Here is a 25498-nt window from a genome sequence, read left to right as displayed (position 1 = left end):
GTTTACACTTCACCGAGTTTGCTACTTCGGTAGGACAACAGGCACCATGTTCTGACTTTTTTGGCCCTCATTAGGAAGTGTGGCCTGGGGAATAAGTAGAGGTAAGTATTTTGCCACCAGGAACAGATGGTGCCCGATCGGGGCCCTTGGTGGATGGTTGGGGTTCATCGGGGCCGGGGGTCGTGGGCTGCGGCCCTCCGGCTGTTGCGGGATTGTGGCTCCCGCGGTGCCCGGACAGCCTGCAGGTTTCTGCCTGCAGCAGGGCGTTGTGGGGGTTGTGGTTCCGGCAGCGGAGGGGCCGCGGTTTGGGATGCCTGATCTAGGCACTTCCAACCGTTTCACCATTGTTTGTTTCAGTCTGCAGCTCTCAGGATTCAGACCTTCTCGTATGTGGTCATCTGTTAGTCAACATAGGAGTAAACCGTTCCGGGTTCCAGACACTCTTTCAATTACATCAGCATTTAACCAGCTCCAAGAACGGTGTGGCGGTACACATGACAAGGAGGTAAGGTAGATGGGAGTCACTGTGTTATAAGGCGGTATATCCCGCACCTCCATCGTGAAGGGTCTTTTCGTGCAAAACGGGTGTCATAATGGTAGGTGTATATTTACTCTAAACAGGGTCTGCTTCACTCCTTTCGTTCAGAGGCGGTGTCTAAGCACCAGATGCCTCCTCAGGTTATCAAGTGCATGGGACGTTGGAGGTGTCGTGTTCTCCAGATATGGTCCAAATCCTCCGATTGGAGTTCCGTGATGCTTTCTGTTCACTTGCCCTGTACGGGGCAATGAGTGTTGGATGGCATGGTTGGGTCTCCTTTTTGGCCCCTTTTAGGCCTATCCTCGCTACGGGCTCCCGGCATTTCCCAGCCTGAGGTTAGCTCTAGTTCCTACGTCCAGGGGCCGTCGCCCTGACCACAAGTAGTTAAGGCTGCCGTGCAGCCTGTATTTGTGGGAGGGGCAGAGGCCACGCCCCTTGGCTATATTAACCCCCACGCAGGCAGGAGACGGGACGTGCGGCCAGGTACCCCTCCCTCCCTTCCCTTTTCTTAGCTCTTCCTTAAGGATAGGCCCCCTTTTAGGCCTATCCTCGCTACGGGCTCCCGGCATTTCCCAGCCTGAGGTTAGCTCTAGTTCCTACGTCCAGGGGCCGTCGCCCTGACCACAAAGACAACTATAGATCTGTTATACAAAGATTGCTGGATGGCAAGTATAGACTTAGAGGATGCTTATTACCACATCCCTATTCATCCCTCCTCCCAAAAGTATTTGAGAACGGCAGTCCAAGTAAAGGGCCAGCTTCTGCACCTGCAATACAGGGCCCTCCCGTTTGGGGTCTCACAAGCCCCGAGAATTTTTACAAAGGTTGTGGCGGAGATGGTGGCATTCCTCCGATTGTCCAGGATAGTGTTAGTACCCTATCTGGACGATTTTTTGTTCATAGCCCAGACGAAGGTACAGTTACAGACGGATCTTGTCCTGGTGTGTTCTCTATTGAAAGATCTGGGATGGAAGGTCAATCGAGAAAAATCTTGCCTAACCCCCTCTCAAAATTGCGTATTTTTAGGGATGCAGCTAGATTCCACGGCTCAGAAAACATTCCTTCCTCAGAAGAAAATAGTTTCAACAAAGGAACATGTTTGGATCCTTTTCCGCTCCTTCCGATGTTCCATCAGGAAGGCGATGGCAGTATTAGGGCACCTGACGGCTACGATTCCCGCAGTGCCGTTTGCTCAGATTCACACAAGATCGTTACAGTGGGATATCTTAAAGAAATGGAATGGTCTTCCACAAACACTAGAGGAAAAATTTCATCTCTCCTCCAGAGCAAGGTATTCCCTCCTATGGTGGACATCCGAGAAGAATCTTTCGGCAGGGATGCCCTGGTCCTTCATAGAACCCATACGGATAACAACAGACGCCAGTCCGTGGGGTTGGGGGGCTCATTCAGATGGGAAATATTGGCAGGGAAGATGGGATTTAAGAACCCGAGCCTGCACATCAAATTACAAGGAACTCAGGGCAGTAGAAAGAGTTCTAAGGGTGGCAGTTCCAGATGTCTTGAACAAAAAACTGGTCTTTTACTCGGACAATTCAACAACAGTGGCCTATATAAATCACCAGGGCGGAACAAAAATACCATCCCTAATCTTCCTCTGCCAGGAAATTTTCAAAATAGCAGAAGACAGGAACCTGCTCCTATCTGCAATACATCTAAAGGGAAAAGAGAACACGGTGGCCGACTTTTTAAGCCGAGTGGAACTCAGCCAGGCAGAGTGGAGTCTGAACGGAGAAGTCTTTTCCCAGATTGTCTTAAGGTTTGGGACCCCAACTATAGACCTCTTCGCTACCCGGAAGAACAGGAAGACAGAGAGGTTCTTCTCCTTAAATCACACAGAGAACCCCACGGCCGTGGACAGTCTGGCCCAGGATTGGAGCCGAGAACGCGGCTATGCCTTCCCACCTATTTCCCTAATTCCACAGGTACTGAAGAAAGTACGGAGGGAGGGAGCCTCTATAATCCTGGTAGCCCCGAAATGGCCCAAAAGGATCTGGTACTCCACCCTGTTAAATCTAGCCAGAAGCCCCCCCTGGACGATCCCTCCAAGGGAGGACCTCCTTCTCCAGGGGCCTGTATGCCACCCCAATCCGGAGATTCTACAATTGGCAGTGTGGAGTTTGACAGGGGCATCTGGTTGAGTAGAGGGCTTTCTAACAAGGTTGTTTCCACCCTTTTAGGCAGTAGGAAAGCTACAACAGCCAGGAAATATAATAGAGTGTGGAATATCTTTGCTTCCTTTCTAGGGTCTAGCCCTGATCCATTTAAACCTCCAGAAATACCTAAAGTTTTAGACTTCTTGCAGGCAGGTTTAGACAAGGGACTCAAAGCCTCCACCCTAAAAGTACAGGTATCAGCCTTGAGCTATTTTTTCGACTACCAGTTAGCAATGCATCCTTGGGTCAAACGTTTTCTTTCTGCCGCGGCCAGAATCCATCCTTCTGTAAGGCCTCTTTCCCCCCCATGGGATTTAAACAGGGTCTTGACAGCCCTAACCGATAAGCCATTTGAGCCCTTGTTAGAGATCCCAATTGACATCCTGTCCATTAAAATGGCTTTTCTACTGGCAATCACCTCTGCTAGGAGGGTCTCGGAGATCCAGGCCTTCTCTGCACATCCACCATATACTGTCATCCAGGACAATCAAGTAGTAATTAGGCCCCTGCCTTCCTTCCTTCCCAAAGTTGTCTCGGATTTTCACAGGAGCCAGGACATTGTGTTGCCTTCCTTTTTTCCTAACCCCTCCAATAGCAGGGAAAAAAGTTTTCATTGCTTGGACGTTAAAAGATGCTTGTTAGTTTACCTGGATGTTACGTCTTCATGGAGGAAAGACGAGAACCTTCTTGTCCAGTTTTTAGGGGGGAATAGGGGTAAGAAAGCATCCTGCGGGGTTATTGCCAGATGGGTGAAGAAGGCCATAACAAAGGCTTACATCTCCTTGGGTCTTTCCCCTCCTTCTGGGTTCGGGGCCCATTCTACTCGGGCAGTGTCTACTTCATGGGCTGAAAGGGCTGACGTGTCCTTAGCTCAGATTTGTAGGGCAGCTACATGGAGTTCCCCACATACCTTTCTCAAACATTATAGGTTGCAGCTCCATTCTGACGCCTCATTTGGGCAGAAGGTCCTGCAGGCTGTGGCCCCCCCCTAGACTCTACTTATAGTCTATCTCGCACTGGGTGCGGTCATGGGTGAGGGGAAAACAACATTGCTTACCGGTAATCGTTTTTCTCGATACCCATGACGGCACCCGATAGTTCCCTCCCCATATATAGATACATATACAGATACATTTATAAATATATATAAGGTATCAGTCAGGTCTATATGAAGTAATATAGATTTAAAAAAAAAAAAAAGGGTCTTTAATCCCTTATCACTTCTCTCCGGAGAACAATTTATTTCTTCCACTGGTGTTGGGTGGAGGTGTGTCCTTTTTATCTTCTCAGGTTTCCTGTCCTGATGGGAGGTCCTGAGTCGCACTGGGTGCCGTCATGGGTATCGAGAAAAACGATTACCGGTAAGCAATGTTGTTTTCTCCGCTGTGTGTGTAGTCAGCAGAACTTGGAAAGGACCATCCAATCTGGGATCCAGGCCTTTTCTCACATGCCTCTTTATCACCACCCAGTCACCTGGTTGCAGACTGTGAGTTCCTTCTGAGTCAGGATCGGGAAGTGAAGCAAACACTTGTTTTTGCGTGTGTTCTAACCTTTTTGTGAGGGCCCCGCATATAACTGGTCAGACTGTCATTATTCATCTGCAACTGTTGAGGGAAGTACAACCCTAGCTTCAGGTACTGCTAAACAGTATCTCAAAGGGGGACAATCCTGTCTTTCTGTTTGGTGTTGTTCTGACTGAATACAAAGCTAGGGGTAGGAATTCTGGCCAGGACCAGCAAGTCTCCTGCATGGCTTTCTGGATCTTCAGCTTCAAGGTGCCATTCAGGCGCTCAATTCGGTCACTGCTTTGGGGGATGGTAGGCTGTGTGAAAAGCTTGGGTCACCGCTAATGCCTGCATGACCTCCCTCATAACTTCTCCTGTAAAATGAGAACTGTCTGACTCAATGACCTCAGGAACACCATTCCTGCATATCAGTTCACTGACCAGTTTCTTTGCCGTTTTCTTAGCACTTGCTTTTGCTATAGGTAAGGCTTCTGGCCATCCTGAAAAGAGATCAACACACACAAGAACAAACTCATATACACCTACCTTAGGCAGCTGTATATAGTCTATCTGCAGTCTCTGGAATGGGTAAAATGGTCTGGGGGTGTGCTGCTTGCTTGGAGACTTCACCACCTGGCTGGGATTGTTCAATGCACAGACCATACATCCTTGCACAAATCGAGCAGCTGTTGTGGAGAACCCTGGGTCAATCCACCCTGCACTTACCACACTTACCACGGCACCTTCTGACAGATGCGTAGGCCCATGGGCCTCTTGTGCCATAGCTGGATACATGGGGCGGGTCAGACACACTCTGTCCTTATTTCTCCACAGACCCTCAGCATCAGGGCTAGCTCCTTGCTTAGTCTACAAGTCTTTTTCCTCAGGTGAGGCTTGCTCAAAGAACTTGATTAGAGTCTCTCTGGACACTTCCACAGGTTTCAAGGCTCTTACCGGGGTGGCTTCGGCATTTAATGGCTGGAGTGCAGCTTGCTTGGCTGCCTTATCTGCCCGATTGTTGCCTCTGTCATGATGTGGTTGGTATGAGCCTTTACCTTTATGATGGTAACTTCTTCAGGTAGTAACAAAGAGTTCATTAATTCAAACACAGAGTCTTTGTTCTTAATTGGCTGGCCTGCTGATGTCAAAAAGTCTCTAGCCCGCCATATTGGTCCATAGTCATGTGCAATACCAAAAGCATACCTGGAATCTGTGTAGATGTTCGCCTTCTTCCCCAGAGCCAATTTACACGCTTCAGCGAGTGCCTCCTGTGCAGACATGTGTGGAGGGAGTGGTTCAGCAGCGACTACCTCATGTGGTTTGACCACTGCATATCCAGTGTGCAACTGGCCGTCCTCTCCCATGAACCTGCTTCCATCTACAAAATACTCAAAATCAGGGTTATCAAGGGGTTTCTCATGCACATGATGAAAACCAGATGTTTCTTGTTGCATTAACTGCACACAGTCATGTGGATCATTTCAAACAAATCTTGCAAAAATTCACTAGTCCCACAACCCTCCCCCAATTCTGAATCTGTAATTAGTAACAAAGTAGCAGGATTCAGAGCAGTACACCTTGTGAAAGGAATATTATCCGGCAGGAGGAGGGCACATTGTAGCCTAAGTTGTCTGGCCATGGAAATGGGTGTAAGAATGCCCTGGATATCATGAGGAGTTTGTACGATGACTGGATAGTCTAACACTATCTCTGAAGCTATTTCAATCATTGTCTGCACTGCTGCCACCGCCCTGACGCAAGAAGGAGCGCCTCTAGTGACTGGGTCAAGGTGGGCTGGAAAATATGCCACAGGGCGTTGATGGTCACCATGTTTCTGGGTTAGGACAGCCGCGCTGTGACCCTGCATTTCTGAGCAGAACAGGTTAAATTCCTCGTCATATTTTGGAATACCCAGGGCTGGGGCCGAGGTTATACACAGCTTCAATGTATGGAAATTATTCACTGCCTCTTCTGTCAAGTTATGTTAATAGGAAGACCACGGCACTCGAAAAAGAATGTTGCATAAATATCTTATTTATTTTCTTATATTTTTGTATATATACACTCACCTAAAGAATTATTAGGAACACCTGTTCTATTTCTCATTAATGCAATTATCTAGTCAACCAATCACATGGCAGTTGCTTCAATGCATTTAGGGGGGTGGTCCTGGTCAAGACAATCTCCTGAACTCCAAACTGAATGTCAGAATGGGAAAGAAAGGTGATTTAAGCAATTTTGAGCGTGGCATTGTTGTTGGTGCCAGACGGGCCGGTCTGAGTATTTCACAATCTGCTCAGTTACTGGGATTTTCACGCACAACCATTTCTAGGGTTTACAAAGAATGGTGTGAAAAGGGAAAAACATCCAGTATGCGGCAGTCCTGTGGGCAAAAATGCCTTGTGGATGCTAGAGGTCAGAGGAGAATGGGCCGACTGATTCAAGCTGATAGAAGAGCAACGTTGACTGAAATAACCACTCGTTACAACCGAGGTATGCAGCAAAGCATTTGTGAAGCCACAACACGCACAACCTTGAGGCGGATGGGCTACAACAGAAGAAGACCCCACCGGGTACCACTCACCTCCACTACAAATAGGAAAAAGAGGCTACAATTTGCACGAGCTCACCAAAACTGGACTGTTGAAGACTGGAAAAATGTTGCCTGGTCTGATGAGTCTCGATTTCTGTTGAGACATTCAAATGGTAGAGTCCGAATTTGGCGTAAACAGAATGAGAACATGTATCCATCATCTGATGGCTACTTCCAGCAGGATAATGCACCATGTCACAAAGCTCTAATCATTTCACATTGGTTTCTTGAACATGACAATGAGTTCACTGGACTAAAATGGCCCCACAGTCACCAGATCTCAACCCAATAGAGCATCTTTGGGATGTGGTGGAACGGGAGCTTCGTGCCTTGGATGTGCATCCCTCAAATCTCCATCAACTGCAAGATGCTATCCTATCAATATGGGCCAACATTTCTAAAGAATGCTATCAGCACCTTGTGGAATCAATGCCACGTAGAATTAAGGCAGTTCTGAAGGCAAAAGGGGGTCCAACACCGTATTAGTATGGTGGCACTAATAATTCTTTATGTGAGTGTATATCCATCTGAAAAAAATAATTCATAGTTGTATACTGGCCAACGTTTCAGTCTTATTCAAGACCTTGTTCACGGCCTGATATATAAAAAAAGAACAAAGTAGCATAAATAATAGGGTTCAAATATCACGTATAGAAGATAGAAAATTAAATATTATATGTCACATGATTGTGCTATTATATGATTACAGTAGAAGTAACATGATTGCCATGAAGGATACATGATTCATGGAATAGTAAACGGGTATATACAGATCAATAGATCAATACATCTACCAAAGATAATGGTATTAAATAGGTACAACAAACAAATAAACAAGTAGGAGAACTTCATGAGGCAAATAGAATGTAATGGCTGATTCAGTGACCTCTGCTGGGGGAAGGCTCATAGTCCCCTCTGGTAATAAAGATCCGTACCCACTGGAAACAAGAAAAATTAGATGAGTATGGAATAGTCTTATGTCATGGGGGGCCGAGAGGCTTGCAATGTGTCTCTACACCTTAAGTACAATTCAAGTACAATCCTGGCGTAGGTTGATGCAGTATAATAATGTGCTACCTATGGTATATCACTCTTCAATACTACTCCTCAGTATTATAATATATGCAGCCAACTTGTTAGACCATTGAAGTTAAAGGGTGTATATATAATATAATAGTGCCTGCGCTACCGCTATTAAATTTTCTCTATATGCACTCAGGCAGACAGAGCCGCTGCTTGGTACCTAAATGGATTACGGCTGCTCCGATCCAAAGTGGTAAATAAAGCAAAGAAATTGAACAAACTAATGTTCGGTACCAGCGCTGGGGTTGTGATGGGATAGATAAGTATGGTGGTTACCTTATCCTGGCGGGTTACCTTGTCCTGGCGGGACCTGGGGTATAATCGAAAGGAGTAAAACACCGACTGTCCGGTCAGGCAGTGGGATGGAATGATTCTGCGGTACTTCTTGTTTGCTGTTACTTCTTGCTCTACCTCTCAGCGCGTATGCCGCCCCGGCCGGTGGCTCATTGAAGTTAAGCCTAAAGTACTTAGTGGCCAGTAGTATATTATATATAGGAATACAAACCGTCAGTACAGGCATTGGTGGTCAGTGGGTGCTTACCTGAGTTCTGTGAGTAGTGGAGGTATCGGATGGCGTGGGGACGCCATGTATCTGTCTGGTTTTGAAGAGGGACGTAAGGGGGAGGGCGTAAGTGGTGTCGCGCTGCTCTGCGCAAAAGCAAGGCGGGCGCATGCGCGGTATGGACATACTGTCCAGTAAGGGAACTGGCAGATCGTGAGAGGGAGGGTGTGTGGTATTGCGTGCTCGGCGCGAGAGCAAGACGGGCGCATGCGCAATATAGATGTATTGTCTTGTAAGGCAGCTTGCAGAGCGCTCCAGCGTCTTTACATTAAGCGCGTGCGCAGAAGCATACATGGTGTGTCTGTGTGAGTTCTGGCAAAGGCTGCAGGCCGAGCTCCAAGTGAATGGGTTATGAATGATATAGTGGTCAAACTTGAGTCGAGGTGTCAGGACAGTTTTGTGTAGAGGAATTAAAAATAAAAATAAATATCCTACCTAAATACCAAGAATATCAATAACATCAATACGGACAAGCATAGGTCGACATCTTGGACATGGTTATATATGTGTACTGTATGGTCTAGATCACGTATAGTTATTTCTAATCATGTAGCTCAAGTATAGTCTAAATCACATATATATATGGTTTAACAATTAAAGTTCCGCATACATATTAGTTCATCTGACTATGTGTGCTATACTATACCCATGGCGGAGTACTACCTGTCTGCTAGGGCTAATTTCATCTGTAGGGAGGAAAATAAAAAGAAATTGCTAAACGTGTACGGTATGTAGTACATTCTAAGATAGCATAATACATGTGAAGGTAGACATAAGACGAAAACAGTTCAATGAGACATAAACTCAAGAAACGGTTTAGGATATACAAAAGTCAAAGTCTCTATTTAGACCACGTGGTGTCAAGGTATTGAGTTCAAATATCCAGAATGCCTCACCTTGTTTTAGACGTGCCGTTCTATTGTCTCCGCGTCTAGCTGGTTTTTGTTCTGGAACCTGAAATTTGATTTGGTGTTGTTAAACCATATATATATGTGATTTAGGCTATACTTGAGCTACATGATTAGAAATAACTATACGTGATCTAGACCATACAGTACACACATATAACCATGTCCAAGATGTTGACCTATGCTTGTCTGTATTGGTATTTATATAGGATATTTAGTTTTAATGCCTCTACACAAAACTGTCCTGACACCTCGACTCAAGTTTGACCACTATATCATTCATAACCCATTCACTTGGAGCTCGGCTTGCAGCCTTTGCCGGAACTCACACAAACACACCATGTCTTGCTCTCGCGCCGAGCATGCGATACCACACACGCCCATCCTCTCACGATCTGCCAGTTCCCTTACTGGACAGTATGTCCATACTGCGCATGCGCCCGCCTTGCTTTTGCGCCGAGCGTCGCAACACCACTTACGCCCTCCCCATTACGTCCCTCTTCAAAACCAGGCAGGTACATAGCGTCCCCACGCCATCCGATACCTCCACTACTCACAGAACTTAGGTAAGCACCCACTCACCACCAATGCCTGTACTGACGGTTCTTTTATATATCAGGCCGTGAATAAGGTCTTGAATAAGACCAAAACGTTGGCCAGTATACAACTATGAATTAAATTTTTCGGATGGAGATATATATATATATATATATATATATAAGAAAATAAATAAGATATTTATGCAACATGCCGTGGTCTTCCTATTAACATTGGTATCACATTTACCACTGAGCACCGTCCATACTAAATGAGGAGTGCCGTTCAATTCTTGTCTTTAATCTTCTGTCAGGTGAAATAGGTCAGATGACAGACAATCATACAGAGGCTGCATTAATATGGAGGCATGTCTAATCCAGGGGCGACAGTATGGCACCGGCCCCAAAAACACCCTTAGGCTTTGTGCTCCTTTGAGCACTTGTGTCCTTTCTTTCTGGGGTTAGGTGGCGAGCTCCATGGGAGAGGCAGTGTCCTAGAAATACAACCTTGTTTTTACAAAACTGCAGCTTATGCTTTGAGGCTTTACACCCCTTCTGGTGTAGGAAAATTAAAAGCGATGTAGTTGCCTCACAGCAAGTCTCATTGTCTTGTTATTTTCTCTTATTATTATTATTATTGCAGACCTAGTACTTGCTATCACACATTCCAATAACGTGACGTCACTCCCCTCGCAGCTTCAGCCCCCGCAGTCTCCCCTCATACTTTCCGTCTCCATATGTTCTCTATCTCAGCAAACCGAGTTCCTACGGGTTCTGCGACATATTTGTCTGCAGCCCCTGAATTCTTTTCATGTCCAGTTCTAACCCTTTTGCAGCAGCAATCAATTGTGGCAGTGCAGTGACTCGCCATTCAGGTTTACAGGCTTTTAACTTGTCTTGCAGAGCGGGTCTCAAGCCTTCCATAAATGTGAATGTCAACAATTTCTCACCCATTGGTCCAGTCTGATCCCAACCCATGTCAGTCCAAATGGTCCGCAGTCCAGCTGCATACGTCTCTACTGTCTCTCTCACTTTCTATTTGTCAGTTTTCCTCTTTTGCTCCTTGGACTTTACTTGGTTTGGTCCCCATGGTCTGTCTTAGTCCAATCCTAGGATTTGGGTCTGGCTCACAAGGCACTTTAACACCCCAAATCCTGAATTACATAATTTGCCAGACGGGCTTCCCCTAGTCCCTCCGATTATAATCTTTCTGGTACACCTAGCCAGGACCTACACACAGACCACCTTGTGGACCCACTAGTTCAATAATAACCTCAACATGGGGTGTCCCTTTTCTTTTCTTTTTTTCTTTCTGATCAGACAAATAAATTATCGGCACATACAATACTGTCATTTGTCACGAGAAGATTTGCACCCGTTGTCTGCCAGAAATGTCAGGAGAGACAAAGTAGCCTGCTCACACACCGGGCGAGAAGAAGCAACTCATCAGCATATTGTAACAGCACCACAGTCTGAGGAGGTTGCCAGTTAACTAATACAGACTGCAGGGCTTGGGTGTACAAAGTGGGTGAATTCTGTGCGCCCTGTGGTAACACTGTCCAGGTATATTGATTGCCCTTAAATGTAAATGCAAACAAGTACTGGCAATCTGGGTGTAAGGGGACACTGGAGAAGGCATTAGCTAGATTAATAACAGTGAAACATGTAGAATTGTGTGGTACTTGTGACAACAAAGTGTTTGGGTTTGGCATGATGGGGTCTGAAGGACAGTCACCTTGTTCACCAGAGTCAGTCTGTCTTAGTCCCGTCTTTGTGTCATAGTACAGTCGCCCTTTATACTCTACAGATTTCCATCCTTCTTTACACACCTACTCTGCCACTCTACACCATGTATCAACTACTTCTTCACATTCATGATCCTTTATCCACCCATCATGGGTCCTTTTGAATCATTCCCAGACTAGCTTCCCCGGGGCTTCCTCCCTAACTCAGGGTGCCACCGTACTAGTACTCCTAGGGTGAAGATTCCCATACTTCATCCCTGCCTTCTCCAATACTTTATCCCTCTTCTTCAAACCTTCTTTACCTCCTATATTCTCCACCAATTTTTGTCCGACTTGTACCCCTCACGTAAACTCCCTGAGTTCCCTATTTCAATAGCTGTTAGCCTAGAATTACTTTATCAGAAAGCTATATAAATTCTGACTTCTGTATTTCCCTTGTTTATACCGTCAGTACTTCCTCACCTCGTCCTGTTGGTGAATACTGAACAAAACAAGATTGCCCCAGGACAAGCTTTACCCCTACTAACAATGTCTAATAGGGTTCCAAGGTTCCTGCTTCTTTTTCATTGCATTCTCAGTAATTCTATATATATAACCCAAATAACAACAGCTACTTTAATGCAGATACCCAGCACAAGACCAAAGCTTTCCCAGTCAATTCCAAAGTCCATGTCTTATTACGCAGCAATCATAGGAATCATGAGGTTCTCACCTACAAAACAGGCTCGACTGTGAATAGACTTTTATAACTTCCCCTCAACCTCGAAGGCTGATTTTCAGACAACAGGAGACACAGATGATTGTAAGAATAAACTTCTTACCTTTTACAGTGCTGTTTGTTATCTGTGCATCCTTGTCCAAGCCTCCGCGTGGTTTCGATGCCTCGGGGAAGAGTCTACTAGTGGGGGCCCAATTGTTAGGGCAATCATCCTTTCTCTATGATTGCCGGAGTTCAAATCAAACTGCAGAGTTTTATGTGCGCACAGAGAAAACTGACACAGACACAATGGCTGAATCAAGTAATCTGTTTAATTTAAAGACAAGCTCACAATAATAAAGGCTTCAAACAGGAAAAAAAAGAAACCATCATATGAGGGACATGACATTTGCAGTTACAAGATATAGGTCATAAGACCATACGTATGTTTCCATTCCTCTCTCCTATCTGCCCCCCCCCCCCCCCGCACTTCCTGAGACTCAGACTGATACTGTCATGGATGAGATTTGCAGATAACTAGAACTAATAAATAAACGAGCGACTGGCTTGATCCCAAACTAAGGAGCTTATAGGTGAGCCATATAAAACCCTAAGAGCTCTCCCTGACTGCTATGCACATACAAGGGTCTCGATGGTAGACGATTGTATGCCCACGTACCTAAGCCTGTGTGACACCTGAAAACCCTATAATAGTGAGGGTACACGACCACCGGCTCCCTGCACTTAATACGGAGGGAGTCAGGGTCACCTAGAATCAAGCCAGCAAGCAAACACAATAAAGTAAAGGACTTATCTGAGCAAACAGCAGACGCAGCCTCCAGCAGTGAACACTTTATCCAGGGAGTAGTATAAACCGCAAAGTGAGGTAGTATGGGAGGGAATATAAAGGAAGACGATTAGTCTAAATAAATGACACCTGGCAGAAGGAAAGGAGATGAGAAAGTGAAACCAAAACAAAGAACATCATACAAGAGGTAGAGAAGAACGTCTGCCAGAGCTTCTCACAGAACTGGCGGTGACAGTACCCCTCCCTCTACGGGTGGACTCTGGACACTGAGAGCCCACCTTCTCAGGATGAGACCTATGGAAAGCCCTGATGAGACGAGTGGCCTTAATGTCCGCCACTGGGACCCACATCCTCTCCTCAGGACCATAACCCTCCCAATGAACGAGGTACTGAAGAGAACCACGGATAATGTGAGAATCCACAATCCTAGAGACCTGAAATTCAAGATTACCATCAACAATAATCGGAGGAGGAGGAGGCGAAGAGGAGGGTACAGTGGGTTGGACATAAGGTTTTAATAGGGACTTGTGAAAAACATTATGGATCTTCCAAGTCTGAGGAAGATCAAGATGGAAGGCAATGGGATTGATGACGGACAAGATCTTGTAAGGCCCAATAAACTTAGGACCCAACTTTCAGGAGGGAACCTTCAGTTTGATATTCTTTGTAGACAACCACACCAGATCACCCACATTCAGGTCCGGACCAGGCACACTTCTCTTATCTGCCACACGCTTATTTCTCTCACTCATCCTCTTCAGATTCCCCTGAATATTTTGCCAAATAAATGACAAAGACGAGGAAAATCTCTCATCATCGGGTAAACCAGAAGACCCCTCTCCAGAGAATGTCCCAAACTGCGGATGAAACCTATATTCACGAAAAAATAATGACTTATCAGAGGATTCCTGGCGACGGTTATTTAAAGCAAACTCAGCAAGGGACAGAAAATGAATACCAATCCTCCTGATTCTCCGCCACAAAACAGCGCAGATATGTCTCCAGATTCTGATTGACACGTTCGGTCTGACCATTCGACTGCGGGTGAAAAGCAGAAGAGAACGACAACCGAACCCCCAAGCGAGAACAGAAGGCCTTCCGGAATCTGGAAACAAATTGCGTGCCCCTATCAGAAACGATGTCTGAAGGGATGCCATGCAATTTAACAATATGATCAACAAACGCTTGCGCCAGCGTCTTAGCATTGGGTAATCCAGGAAAGGGAATGAAATGTGCCATTTTGCTAAAACGGTCCACTACCACCAGAATCACAGTCTTCCCCGAGGAACGAGGCAGGTCCGTAATGAAGTCCATGGACAGATGCGTCAGAGGACGGGAAGGAATGGGTAACGGAAGGAGAGAACCCGATGGCCGTGAATGAGGGACCTTGGCACGAGCGCAGGTCTCGCAGGCTGCCACAAAACCCTCAACCGTCTTATGAAGAGCCGGCCACCAGAATCTCCGAGCAACGAGATCCACTGTGGCTCTACTCCCCGGGTGCATCCGCCTTCACATTTTGAACCCCAGGGCGGAACGGAACCACAAAATTAAACCTAGAAAAGAACAAAGACCATCTGGCCTGTCTCGGGTTCAGACGCTTGGCCGATTCCAAGTAGGCCAGATTCTTATGGTCGGTAAACACGGTAATAGGGTGTCTGGCTCCCTCTAACCAATGGCGCCATTCCTTAAAAGCTAATTTAATGTTCAACAACTCCTTATCTCCCACATCGTAATTTCTCTCTGCCATTTGGCAGGAGAGGGACCCTGAGACAAGACCGCACCCACACCCACCTCAGAAGCATCCACCCCCACAATAAAAGGTAGCGAGACATCAGGTTGTACCAAAATGGGATCGGAAGCAAAACTCTCTTTAATACTAGAAAAGGCTTTAAGCGCCTCTACCGACCATGAGGAAAAATCCACCCCCTTTTTAGTCATATCAGTGAGTGGCTTAACAGAGGAATAATTCAAAATTAACTTTCTGTAATAATTGGCAAAACCCAAAAACCGCATCAGCGCCTTCTGATTCTCAGGAAGCTCCCAATCAAGCACAGCGCGGACCTTCTCAGGGTCCATCCGAAAACCAGAAGCGGAGAGAAGAAAACCAAGAAATTGAATCTCCTGAACAGTAAACACACATTTTTCCAGTTTAGCATACAATTTATTCTCCCGCAGAATCAGCAAGACCTGACATAGGTGGTCTCGATGAGTATTGAAATCAGGAGAAAAAAATCAAAATGTCATCTAGATACACCAGTACAAATGTCCCCATTAAATGATAAAAAATGCTGTTCACAAAATGTTAGAAGACGGCCGGAGCATTCATCAAACCAAAGGGCATAACCAAATTTTTGAAATTACCCTCAGGGGTATTGAAGGCCGTCTTCCATTCGTCCCCTTGCCTGACCCTGACTAGGTTGTATGCCCCCTCTTAAATCCAACTTAGAAAAAACTTTAGCCCCAACAATCTGGTTAAACAGGTCCGGGATCAGAGGAAGAGGATATGGGTCACGAATCGTGATACGGTTCAGCTTCCTAAAATCCAGACAAGGTCTTAAAGAAGCATCTTTTTTCTTAACAAAAAAAAAAAACAGCGGCAACAGGTGACTTCGAAGGTCAGATGTGTCCCTTTCTCAGGCTCTCAGAGATATAAGTACGCATAGCGACCCTTTCAGGTTGGGAGAGATTGTATAGACGCGATTTTGGCAGCTTGGCGCCTGGGATGAGATTAATAGGGCAGTCGTACTCCCAGTGAGGGGGCAACTCCTGGACACCACTCTCGGAAAACACATCCGAAAATTCAGAGAGGAAAGATGGCAATTCTCTCTGCAAAACTCACTCCAACCATTTATTTGCCTTGCTTGCCAATCAATGGTGGGATTATGTTTATTGAGCCAGGGTAGCCCCAACACTAGAGGAGTAGGTAATCCGTTTAAGACGAAACATGACATATCCTCAACATGAGCGTCACCCACAGTCAAACGGATATTGTGAACTATGCCCTTTAACGATCTTTAGGAAAGTGGAGCGGAATCGATAGCAAAAACAGATATATGCATTTCCAAAGTGCACACCTGGAAACCATGTGTTGTTGCAAATTGATTATCAATGAGATTGACAGCTGCTCCACTATCTACAAAAATCTCACAATGTTCTTGCTGTCTATCGCCACCCTGGCAGGTAGGAGAAAACGGGAACTACAAACGGCAAACCTTCAATTTCCACAATCAACCTTGCCAATAGTAGCAAATGGAAAGTTTTAAGAGGGTTTTTTTTTGTTTGTTTTGTTTTTATTACCCTCAGAAAACGTCATGAATCTCCTAGAGGGGCAAACATTAGCTAAATGATTTATATCCCCACAGCAGAAACAAACCCTCCTCTGAGAGCTGAATCCTCTACTATCAGAGGCAAGCAAACCCAGCTGCATGGCCTCCTCCTCAGAGGGGATTGAGACAGAGTGAGACCCCTGCGCACTGAATGAGACAGCCCTACTGTCCTTGGGCTGAATATGACAGGAAGGAGTAGTCTCCTCTCTCTCTCTAAGACGCCTGTCAATACGAACAGCTAGAGACATGGCTGACTCTAAGGACGCTGGTCTCTCATGAAAAGCGAATGCATCTTTCAGTTTTTCCGAAATACCATGGCAAAATTGACTTCGGAGTGCAGCATCATTCCAACCAGTATCAGCTGCCCAACTCCGAAATTCAGAACAATATATCTCTGCGGACTGTTTACCCTGGCATAAAAAATGCAGTTTAGATTCAGCCAGAGCAATACAATCCGAGTCATTATATATCTGCCCCAGGGCTACAAAAAATTCATCCACCGATCGGAGGGGCCGTGCCCCCACCGGCAGCGAAAAGGCCCAAGACTGAGCATTATCCCTGAGCAGCGAGATGATGATCCCCACACTCTGCTCCTCATCACCAGAGGAATGGGAAGTAGGCAAAAATTGAGTTTGCAAGCCTCTCTAAAGCGAAAAAAATTCTCACTACCCCCGGAGAACGTATCCGGAAGCGAGATCTTAGGCTCGGAACAAACTCCATGAACGCCAGCAGAACCGGTCACCTGAGACTGAGACACAGTTTTACGGAGATCTGCTACCTCCAGCGAAATACCTTGCATGCGGTCAATCAAGGCTGAAACTGGATCCATGCTTAAGACGGTTATGGCGGTTTATAATGTCATGAATGAGATTTGCAGTTAGCTGGAACTAATAAATAAACGAGCGACTGGCTTGATCCCAAACTAAGGAGCTTTTATAGGTGAGCCCTATAAAACCCTAAGAGCTCTCCCTGACTGCTATGCACATACAAGGGTCTCGATGGTAGACGATTGCATGCCCACGTACCTAAGCCTGTGTGACACCTGAAAACCCTATAATAGTGAGGGGACACGACCACCGGCTCCCTGCCCTTAATACGGACGGAGTCAGGGTCACCTAGAATCAAGCCAGCAAGCAAACACAATAAAGTAAATGACTTATCTGAGCAAACAACAGACGCAGCCTCCAGCAGTGAACACTTTATCCAGGAAGTAGTATAAACCGCAAAGTGAGGCAGTATGGCAGGGAATATAAAGGAAGGACGATTATGTCTAAATAAGTGACACCTGGCAGAAGGAAAGGAGATGAGAAAGTGAAACCAAAACAAAGAACGTCATACAAGAGGTAGAGAAGAACGTCTGCCAGAGCTTCTCACAGAACTGGCGGTGACGGATACCTCTGCTAAACAGGAAACTGTGGTGAGTGGGGGGGGGGGGGGGTGCTATCACACACATCTTATTATTATCTGCATATAACCTTTTTCTATTTAACCCTGTAAGCTCCATTTAACACACTGACCTCCATCTCCCACAGTGCCATGTCAACATTTTGTATTTTTCCACCAAGATCCTTTGTACTCAGAGACAAAATGGATTCCTATCTCTCACAAAGGTAAGACTCGTCATGTGCAGTGTATACACGTGTGTTCAGTGACATGTAATGGAGGAGCACCAGCCTCTTATATCACAAAGTAAGAGCCGTCAAGTGCAGTGTATACACGTGTGTGCAGTGACCTGTAATGGAGGAGCTCCAGCCTCTTTAATCACAAGGTAAGAGCCGTCATGTGCAGTGTGTACACGTGTGTGCAGTGACATGTAATGGCGGAGCTCCAGCCTCTTATATCACAAGGTAAGAGCCGTCATGTGCAGTGTATACATGTGTGTGCAGTGACATGTAATGGAGGAGCTTCAGCCTCCTATATCACAAGGTAAGAGCCGTCATGTGCAGTGTATACATGTGTGTGCAGTGACATGTAATGGAGGAGCTTCAGCCTCCTATATCACAAGGTAAGACCCGTCATGTGCAGTATGTACACGTGTGTGCAGTGACATGTAATGGAGGAGCTCCAGCCTCTTATATCACAAGGTAAGAGCCGTCATGTGCAGTGTATACACGTGTGTGCAGTGACATGTAATGGAGGATCTCCAGCCTCTTATATCACAAGGTAAGACCAGTCATGTGCAGTGTATACACGTGTGTGCAGTGACATGTAATGGAGGAGCTCCAGCCTCTTATATCACAAGGTAAGACCCGTCATGTGCAGTGTATACACGTGTGTGCAGTGAAATGTAATGGAGGCCATGTGTGCTTTTGTCTCCACAGATGGATCCAGGAGGAGAAATCCACCAGAAAGATGTCCCCGTCCTCTGTATTCCCAGGACTGTTCAGAGGAGAAGGTCCCAGAGAACCCTCAGGTAGATGGAGCTGAGCCCTATAAACATCTATATAGGGGGTCCTGCAGTCATAGATGGTGGGGGTCTCTTATATGGATCTGTTAGATTTCCTACCTGTCTGCTGTATTGTACTGAATTGTTACAGATGACAAGTCAGGAGGAAGATCTGACTGTTATTAAAGTGGAGGATGAAGAAGAGTGGATGATGGGTGATCCCCCGTGTAAGAGTGAGGTGGAGGAGGACATTCCAGGAGATGTCACCACAGGTATGGAATCATGAATGGAGAAAGTGCCTTCATATTCTGTCCTTGTCTTGGTCCTCAACAATTCTAGCAGTCTCATATCCCAGATGCATTCAATACCCCTTTAGTTGAAAATTCTGTCCAATGGGGATGGCTCCCCAAATTCTTTAGACAGCCTCTTCCATCTCCACATTCCAGCTCAAATATTTGGCAAGTTCATTGGAACTTGAGATCTTGTCATGTCTCCTCCAAATTCACAAGATATAGAGAAGTGGGGGCGCTCCCCCCATGTAACTCCTTCAACAATATATCGGTCCCCAGTACATGAAGCTCCTTACCGTCGTTTACCGAGAGACTGTTTTCATTTTGTATTTTAATGGATTTTACAAATATCATTTTACAAGACACCAGTGCAGCGCCCGGAGTTTCCCTATTTTTTACACTTCCCTCTTTCTCTTCTAAATTCAAGGAGCTGAAGGCCATGAAGCTGCAGGCATCTGGCCCACATTTCTGAGACGCGTGATTTTTATTTTTTATCACAGCAGTGTCTTATGTAAACCATCAGGGGGGAACAAGAATTCCTTCACTTTAGAAGCAAGTCATGGAGATTTTCATCTAGGGGAGAAGGACAACAAGATGGCCGACTTCCTCAGCAGATCAAAACTCGGTCAGGGGGAGTGGTGGCTGAACGACAGTGTGTTTCAGAAGATTGTAGAAAGGTGGGGGCTCCCAACATAAAACTTAATGCAACAACAGAAAGGCAAAGATTTTCTCTGTTAGATCCTGAGGACCAACCGCTAGCGGTATATATTTCACTCAGAATTGGTATCTGGAATTCGACTATGTCTTCAGTCCTACTGATTGCCCCATAGTGGTCAAAGAGATCTTGATCCACATGGATTCCGGTGCTAGTGGTAGAACCTCCATCCCCTCTGAGAGGAGATCTTCTATATCAGGGAACTCTGCTGCACCCCAGACCTTCTCATCTTCTTCTTTTTTCATCATGGATATTGAGATGGTAATTCTGACTAAAAAGAGGTTTGTCAGATCGGGCTCCATTGCTGGACGGGTCTAGATAGTTATTCATTCTTAACCCCCCTGACGGGTTTGGTTCTCGCTCCACTAGGGTGGTGGCCACCTCCTGCGCTACTCTCTCCCAGATTTGCAGAGCAGCAACTGGAGCACCCCCACACTTTTTAAGTATTATAGGCTCCTGCTTGATTCTGATACTGTTTTTGGGAGGAAGGTTTTACAGCAGGGGTGTAGCTATATGGGAATCGGCTGCTATGGGGCCCACCCAGGAGGAGGACTAAAAGATTTTATTGTCAGCTGGGCTTCCTCAATAGTATTATATAATGACATTATAGACAGTGACATCACTTACAGTATAGTTGTAGGAAATGGACGGAGCGGCTGCCGGCCCGGTCTGAGTGATCTTGACTAGCTGCAGGAGTGGAGGCTGCACCGGAATAGGAGGATGTGAAGAAGTTGCTGGAGAAGAGGACCCGATTAAAAAATGTCCTGTGGGGCCCAGTCATTTCTACTTACCCCACTCTTCTACAGGCTCATTATTTTTTTGGGCTCATAGTTTAATCCTGCATGGTGCTGCCATTGCTCACCTTTATGCTCTCTCCTCCGGAATTTTTTCCATACAATCACTGAGGTGTGGTGGGGTGTAAACCTTTTTATCTTCCCAAATTTCCTCTCATGGATGGGGTGGCTCCTCGCATAGGAGCTGTCATGATTTTCCAGCAAGTTTTCAGAATTTTTCCTGTGGACCAAAACCTTTCCAGTCCAGTAGCGGGTTCTTCTTCTAACACTCCTAAGATACAGGAGCAGTGAGAGAGGGACACCTGGAAGGAGATGGGAATGTAGAGATGGGGGTAGTTATAGTTTCTAACAGAGAGGACTGATTTGTCTCAACATCTCAAATGGTCCCAAGAAGCAACTTTGTAGGACGGATGCTATCTTAAAGGGGTTATCCAGTGATATATAATGATGACCTGTCCTCAGGATAGGATGTCATTATCAGATCGGTGGGGGTCCCTGCACCTCGCCAATCAGCTATTACAGGGTGCTGCCGCTCTGGTGAGCACATCTGGCTCCCAGCATCTTTCCAAGCATGGCACTGTACATAGTATAAAGGCTGTGCTTGGTATAAGCCATTTAACCAATGTATTGTGACGTCACATGGCCTAGGAAGAGGGCACAGCACTCACGGGGAAGGCCGGTCTCTTCTTTCAGCTGATCAGCGGGGATCTCGGGTGTCTGACCTCCGCTGATCAGATATTGATGACTTTTCCTGGGGATAGGACCTCATTATTTATTACCGGATAGCCCCTTCAAAAAGAATATTCTTGGAAGACCGTGTCCCGAGGAGAGAAGTGCGGTAGGACTCTGCGCCAGCAGTGAAAAGAGGAATACGTGAGTGCTCCGTATACAATGTAAAAGGGCGAATGGCCTATAGATGTGAGTCGTTGTTATAGGAAAAATTAGCCCAACGAAGCAACGATACTCGGATGTCTTGACTAGAAGAAAAAAGTGACATAGATAATTCTCTAGAACCTGATTAGCTCACTCCACCTGTCTATTGGACTGCGGGTGGTCCACAGAGAAGTCCAACTAGACATCCAACAACCTGCAGAGAGACCTCCAGAATCTTGAGGCAGATTGCATCAGAGACAACATGGGGAATTTATCATGAGGGTAAAATTTATAAAGTCAGTTTTCCTTGAGTCAGTTTTGGCATACTTTACACCAAATTTATCAAATGGCGAAGATTGCTTGTTATATTTGGATCATCTTTAAACCAAACACTTTTCTCTGTATACTGAAGTGGCTTTTGGAATTTTTTAGCGACTTTTTAAATAAGTTCCTGTAACGGAACCCCTAGCACCCCGACCGGGTTCCTCCGTTGATAGATGCTCCTAGTGCTTTCCGAGGACTCCAAGCACTCCACTTGACACCGTACGCACTGCAGACCCCACGAACCGCCGAAGCTTGGTTGAGGTCTCACCGTCTCCTACCCACCCTGGACCTACGACAAGGCTCCAGGCTCCAGTGGGTGAACCTCTCCTAAAACCAGAGAGCAGGAACAGCTCTTAAAAGAGCTAGTAGTTATAGCCAGGGGAGTATAGCAAATCTCCCAGCATATAGCAATCCCCCAGTGTCGATCAGTTACCCAAACACCAGCCTCCACATGAAGGATAAAACAGGAACACTTTATTGAGGGCTAGCCGCCCGTATTTATGCAGGTCCCCATCTGGTGGACACGCCCCTAGGGGACCAGAAGGAAGACTGTGACACAGGACAGATACGTAGCAACTCAGGATACACAGACACAACACATCCCCACAATGCATCATGGTTTCCTCCTCTCTGCCCTGGAGACACCCGAGGAGCAATTCAATTATCTCTCAAGACAAAGGGAAATCGCCTATACACATGTGGGGACAACAGGACAGAAATCACCATTTAAACATGCAATGTCACAACCCTTACAGTAAACACAGACATTTAACATATCCCCAGATAGCTCAAGTCTGAGTGCATATTATTAGGTGAATGGCACTCAGACTACACGAATACAATAAAATTAGCTATCTGGGTACCCTCACATAACATAAAATACAATTCCAAAGACAGATTTAAGCTGTGCGGCCGGTCTGTCTTCTCCTTTAAAGTTAGTATGGGCCATAATCCTGAGGCAAGAGGCTGGTAGCCAGGCCCCTCCGAAACCCAGTGGCGAGGTTGGTTTCGCCACAGTTCCAATGATAAATTTGGAATTAAAATCATTAACATATCAAAAAACACCCACTTTAACACTTCATCTTGAAAAAGAGTGCCATACTGGAAAAGCGATCAACCACCCATATAACTGTGCATCCTGATGATGGCGGCAAATCTAATAAAGTCCATTCCAATATGCTGCAATGGAATATTAGGTAGAGGAGGGAAGCAGACCCGCAAGCCTCTGCCTAGAAGACTTGTTCTGAGGAGGGAAGCAGAACCGCAAGTTTCTGCCTAGAAGACTTGTTCTGAGAAGAGAAGCAGACCAGCAAGCCTCTGCCTAGACGACTTGTTCTGAGGAGGACAGCAGACCCACAAGCCTTTGCCTAGAAGACTTGTTCTGAGGAGGGAAGCAGACCCGCAAGCCTCTGCAAGTGAACAGTGCATTGATCGAGGAATCCATGAAAAGACTTGAGCTGTCCTTCATAGCATGGTGGCAGATGCAGGCCAGGACCTACTAAGGAAGGAGCTGCTGTGACAGTGCAGATGCTGCAGCCTGTGGATTCAGAACCAGAGCTGAAACCACCAAGGAATCCAAGTGTGTCAAGATGGTGTTTATAAATTGCAGGAGTTGCTCCTAACAACTGCACTGGTTAATAAGCTCCTAGAATACTTTAGGACGTCCCACCCTGGGTGGATTAGTGGAATCCATGGCGGAAGCAAGCTCTAACAAAGTGGATGAGGATCCGCTGTGTCATTTGAACAGGTATGGTTTGGAGCTTCTCCTAGGATCGTTACCAGCTCCCGTGGTCTGCACCCTTTAATGTCTGGACTCCGCTGCAGGGGAACTACCGGGCTGCCACCTCTTGAAGTATGAAATTTAAACCTAAATGGTATTAAAAAACAACTAGTCACAAAAATAAGCCCTCATACAGGTACATGATGGAAAATGAAAAAAATTCTGGGTCTTGGAGTGCAACAACACTGAAATTAGTTTTTTAAGTTGTGATTTATTGTACAAAAGAACTAAAATATGACAAATATTCTACATATTTGATATTGCTGCCTTGTTATCATACCATAGAATAAAGTTAATCTGTTTTTTTTACTGTGGGGTAAGCAGCACAAATACCCACAAAGAACAACAGCGGAATTGCTGGGTCTTTTAGTTTCCTTCCAAAAATAACATTTGATAAAAGCTGAACAATAAATTACATGGACTACAAAATGTTGTCTCTGAAACCTACAACTCGGCAGACAAAAAACAAGCCCTCATACAGCTACATCATCCGAAATAAAAAAAATGTGAGTCTTGGAATACGCCAATGAAAATACAAAAAGAATGATTGGTCATAAATGACAACCAGGCCTGGTCATTAGGAGGTTAAAGATGTTTGGTTGTGGTGTTTTTTGGCTTCCTGTCGGTGGACTTCAGTCATCAGCTCCATGATTATCAGGAATCTCCGATGTCACATGTAATTATTGTACAGACACAGACGTCTCAGTGATGGTTACCTGCACTCCCAGGACACTTGATTAGCTCCAGCTTCTTAATTCTTGATAGCACCCTCGTCCCCTCAGAACATCCTGAATTCTTAGTGTAATGGACCCAACAAGGTGCTGGAGACCTTTATTACAGGTTTTGATTGATGGCCTCACTATTCCACTACATCCTACAGATGTCTATAAACCTGAGATCTGGTGACTGTGCGGCCATTAGACCTTATAAACCACATTGTCATGTCCGAGAATTCAGCCGGAGACGCGCTCTTCACCTCATGGCGCATTATCTTGTTAAACGTAGCTGATGGCCGTATTTAGACTGTCCATAACGATTTTAAAGAGGATCTTTCCCTATATTCTACTGTACAAACTGCATGAAGTACCAAATAAAAGACCTGATGAAATTCCATGTCAGAATTGCTTCTATTGAAATTAGCATTTTACAAATCAGGTAGAGAGTGAGCGCGCTCATGAGTCCTGAATTCACATGCTGCACGGATTCTCTGTCCACCTGTAGTGTAATAAGCTCCTTTCAGTGCACCTCCTCCCCTGCTGCTGCTGGAGTCTCGCACCTGCTCAGTACAAGCAGCAGTAATATAAAGCAGCAGGTGGAATTAGAGGTGGAATTCCACACTGAAACAGTTGCCGGCAGACAGGCAGAATGTGAGATTTCATCAGCGGAGGAGGTACACTGGAAGGAGCTTGTGAATGGAGCTCTGGGTGGGCATGGCTGGTTCCCAGACATAGTCAGGCATTTAACATTTTGAGTTTTATCAAGTCATAATTTACTGTATGTGATACAAGTCATGACCAGGTGTAGAGCAGAATCCTGGACTTTGTCAGGAAGTTATAGAAAGCTTAATAATGCTGGAATCTCACATCCAGTTTTTTTTAACCACAGCCAGGAGTGGATTCAGTATGAATAGCTTATACCTCTGCCTTCTGATGGATCCGTTTCCAGTCTAAGTCCTCATGCACACTACCATATCTACATTGCGGTTCGAAAATTGCAGATCTACAAAACATGTATACCGGCCAAGTGCATGCCACCATTTTTTTTTTAACTCCTGCTGAAATGTTCATACTTGTCTGCAAAATGGACAAGTATAGGACGTGTAGTAACATCTTTCTGAGGCCATAGAATGGACATACAGATA

The 25498-nt window shown here is 45.7% G+C and overlaps 1 protein-coding gene across 3 annotated transcripts in view; it reads left to right on the top strand.

The window, feature by feature from the left end:
- LOC120991971 (zinc finger protein OZF-like) overlaps positions 1–25498 on the top strand; it is a 576950-nt gene that overhangs the window by 549183 nt on the left and 2269 nt on the right. The window contains exons 1-2 of one of the 3 annotated variants that reach the window (XM_040420734.1): positions 18866–18888; positions 19013–19133. The exons of 1 other annotated variant lie outside the window; for it this stretch is intronic. In XM_040420734.1, coding sequence (XP_040276668.1) covers positions 19013–19133 — 121 coding nt within the window. In that variant the 5' untranslated portion in view covers positions 18866–18888. Of the gene's footprint in view, positions 1–18865; positions 18889–19012; positions 19134–25498 lie in introns of those variants that run through there. One more of the 3 variants, XM_040420731.1, reaches the window with a different exon arrangement.

The sequence above is a fragment of the Bufo bufo genome, chromosome 2 (genome assembly GCF_905171765.1).
Source record: "Bufo bufo chromosome 2, aBufBuf1.1, whole genome shotgun sequence".
Taxonomy (NCBI): Eukaryota; Metazoa; Chordata; class Amphibia; order Anura; family Bufonidae; genus Bufo; species Bufo bufo.
The sequence above is the reverse complement of the archived record's forward strand: the minus strand, read 5'-3'. Positions and strand labels throughout refer to the sequence as shown.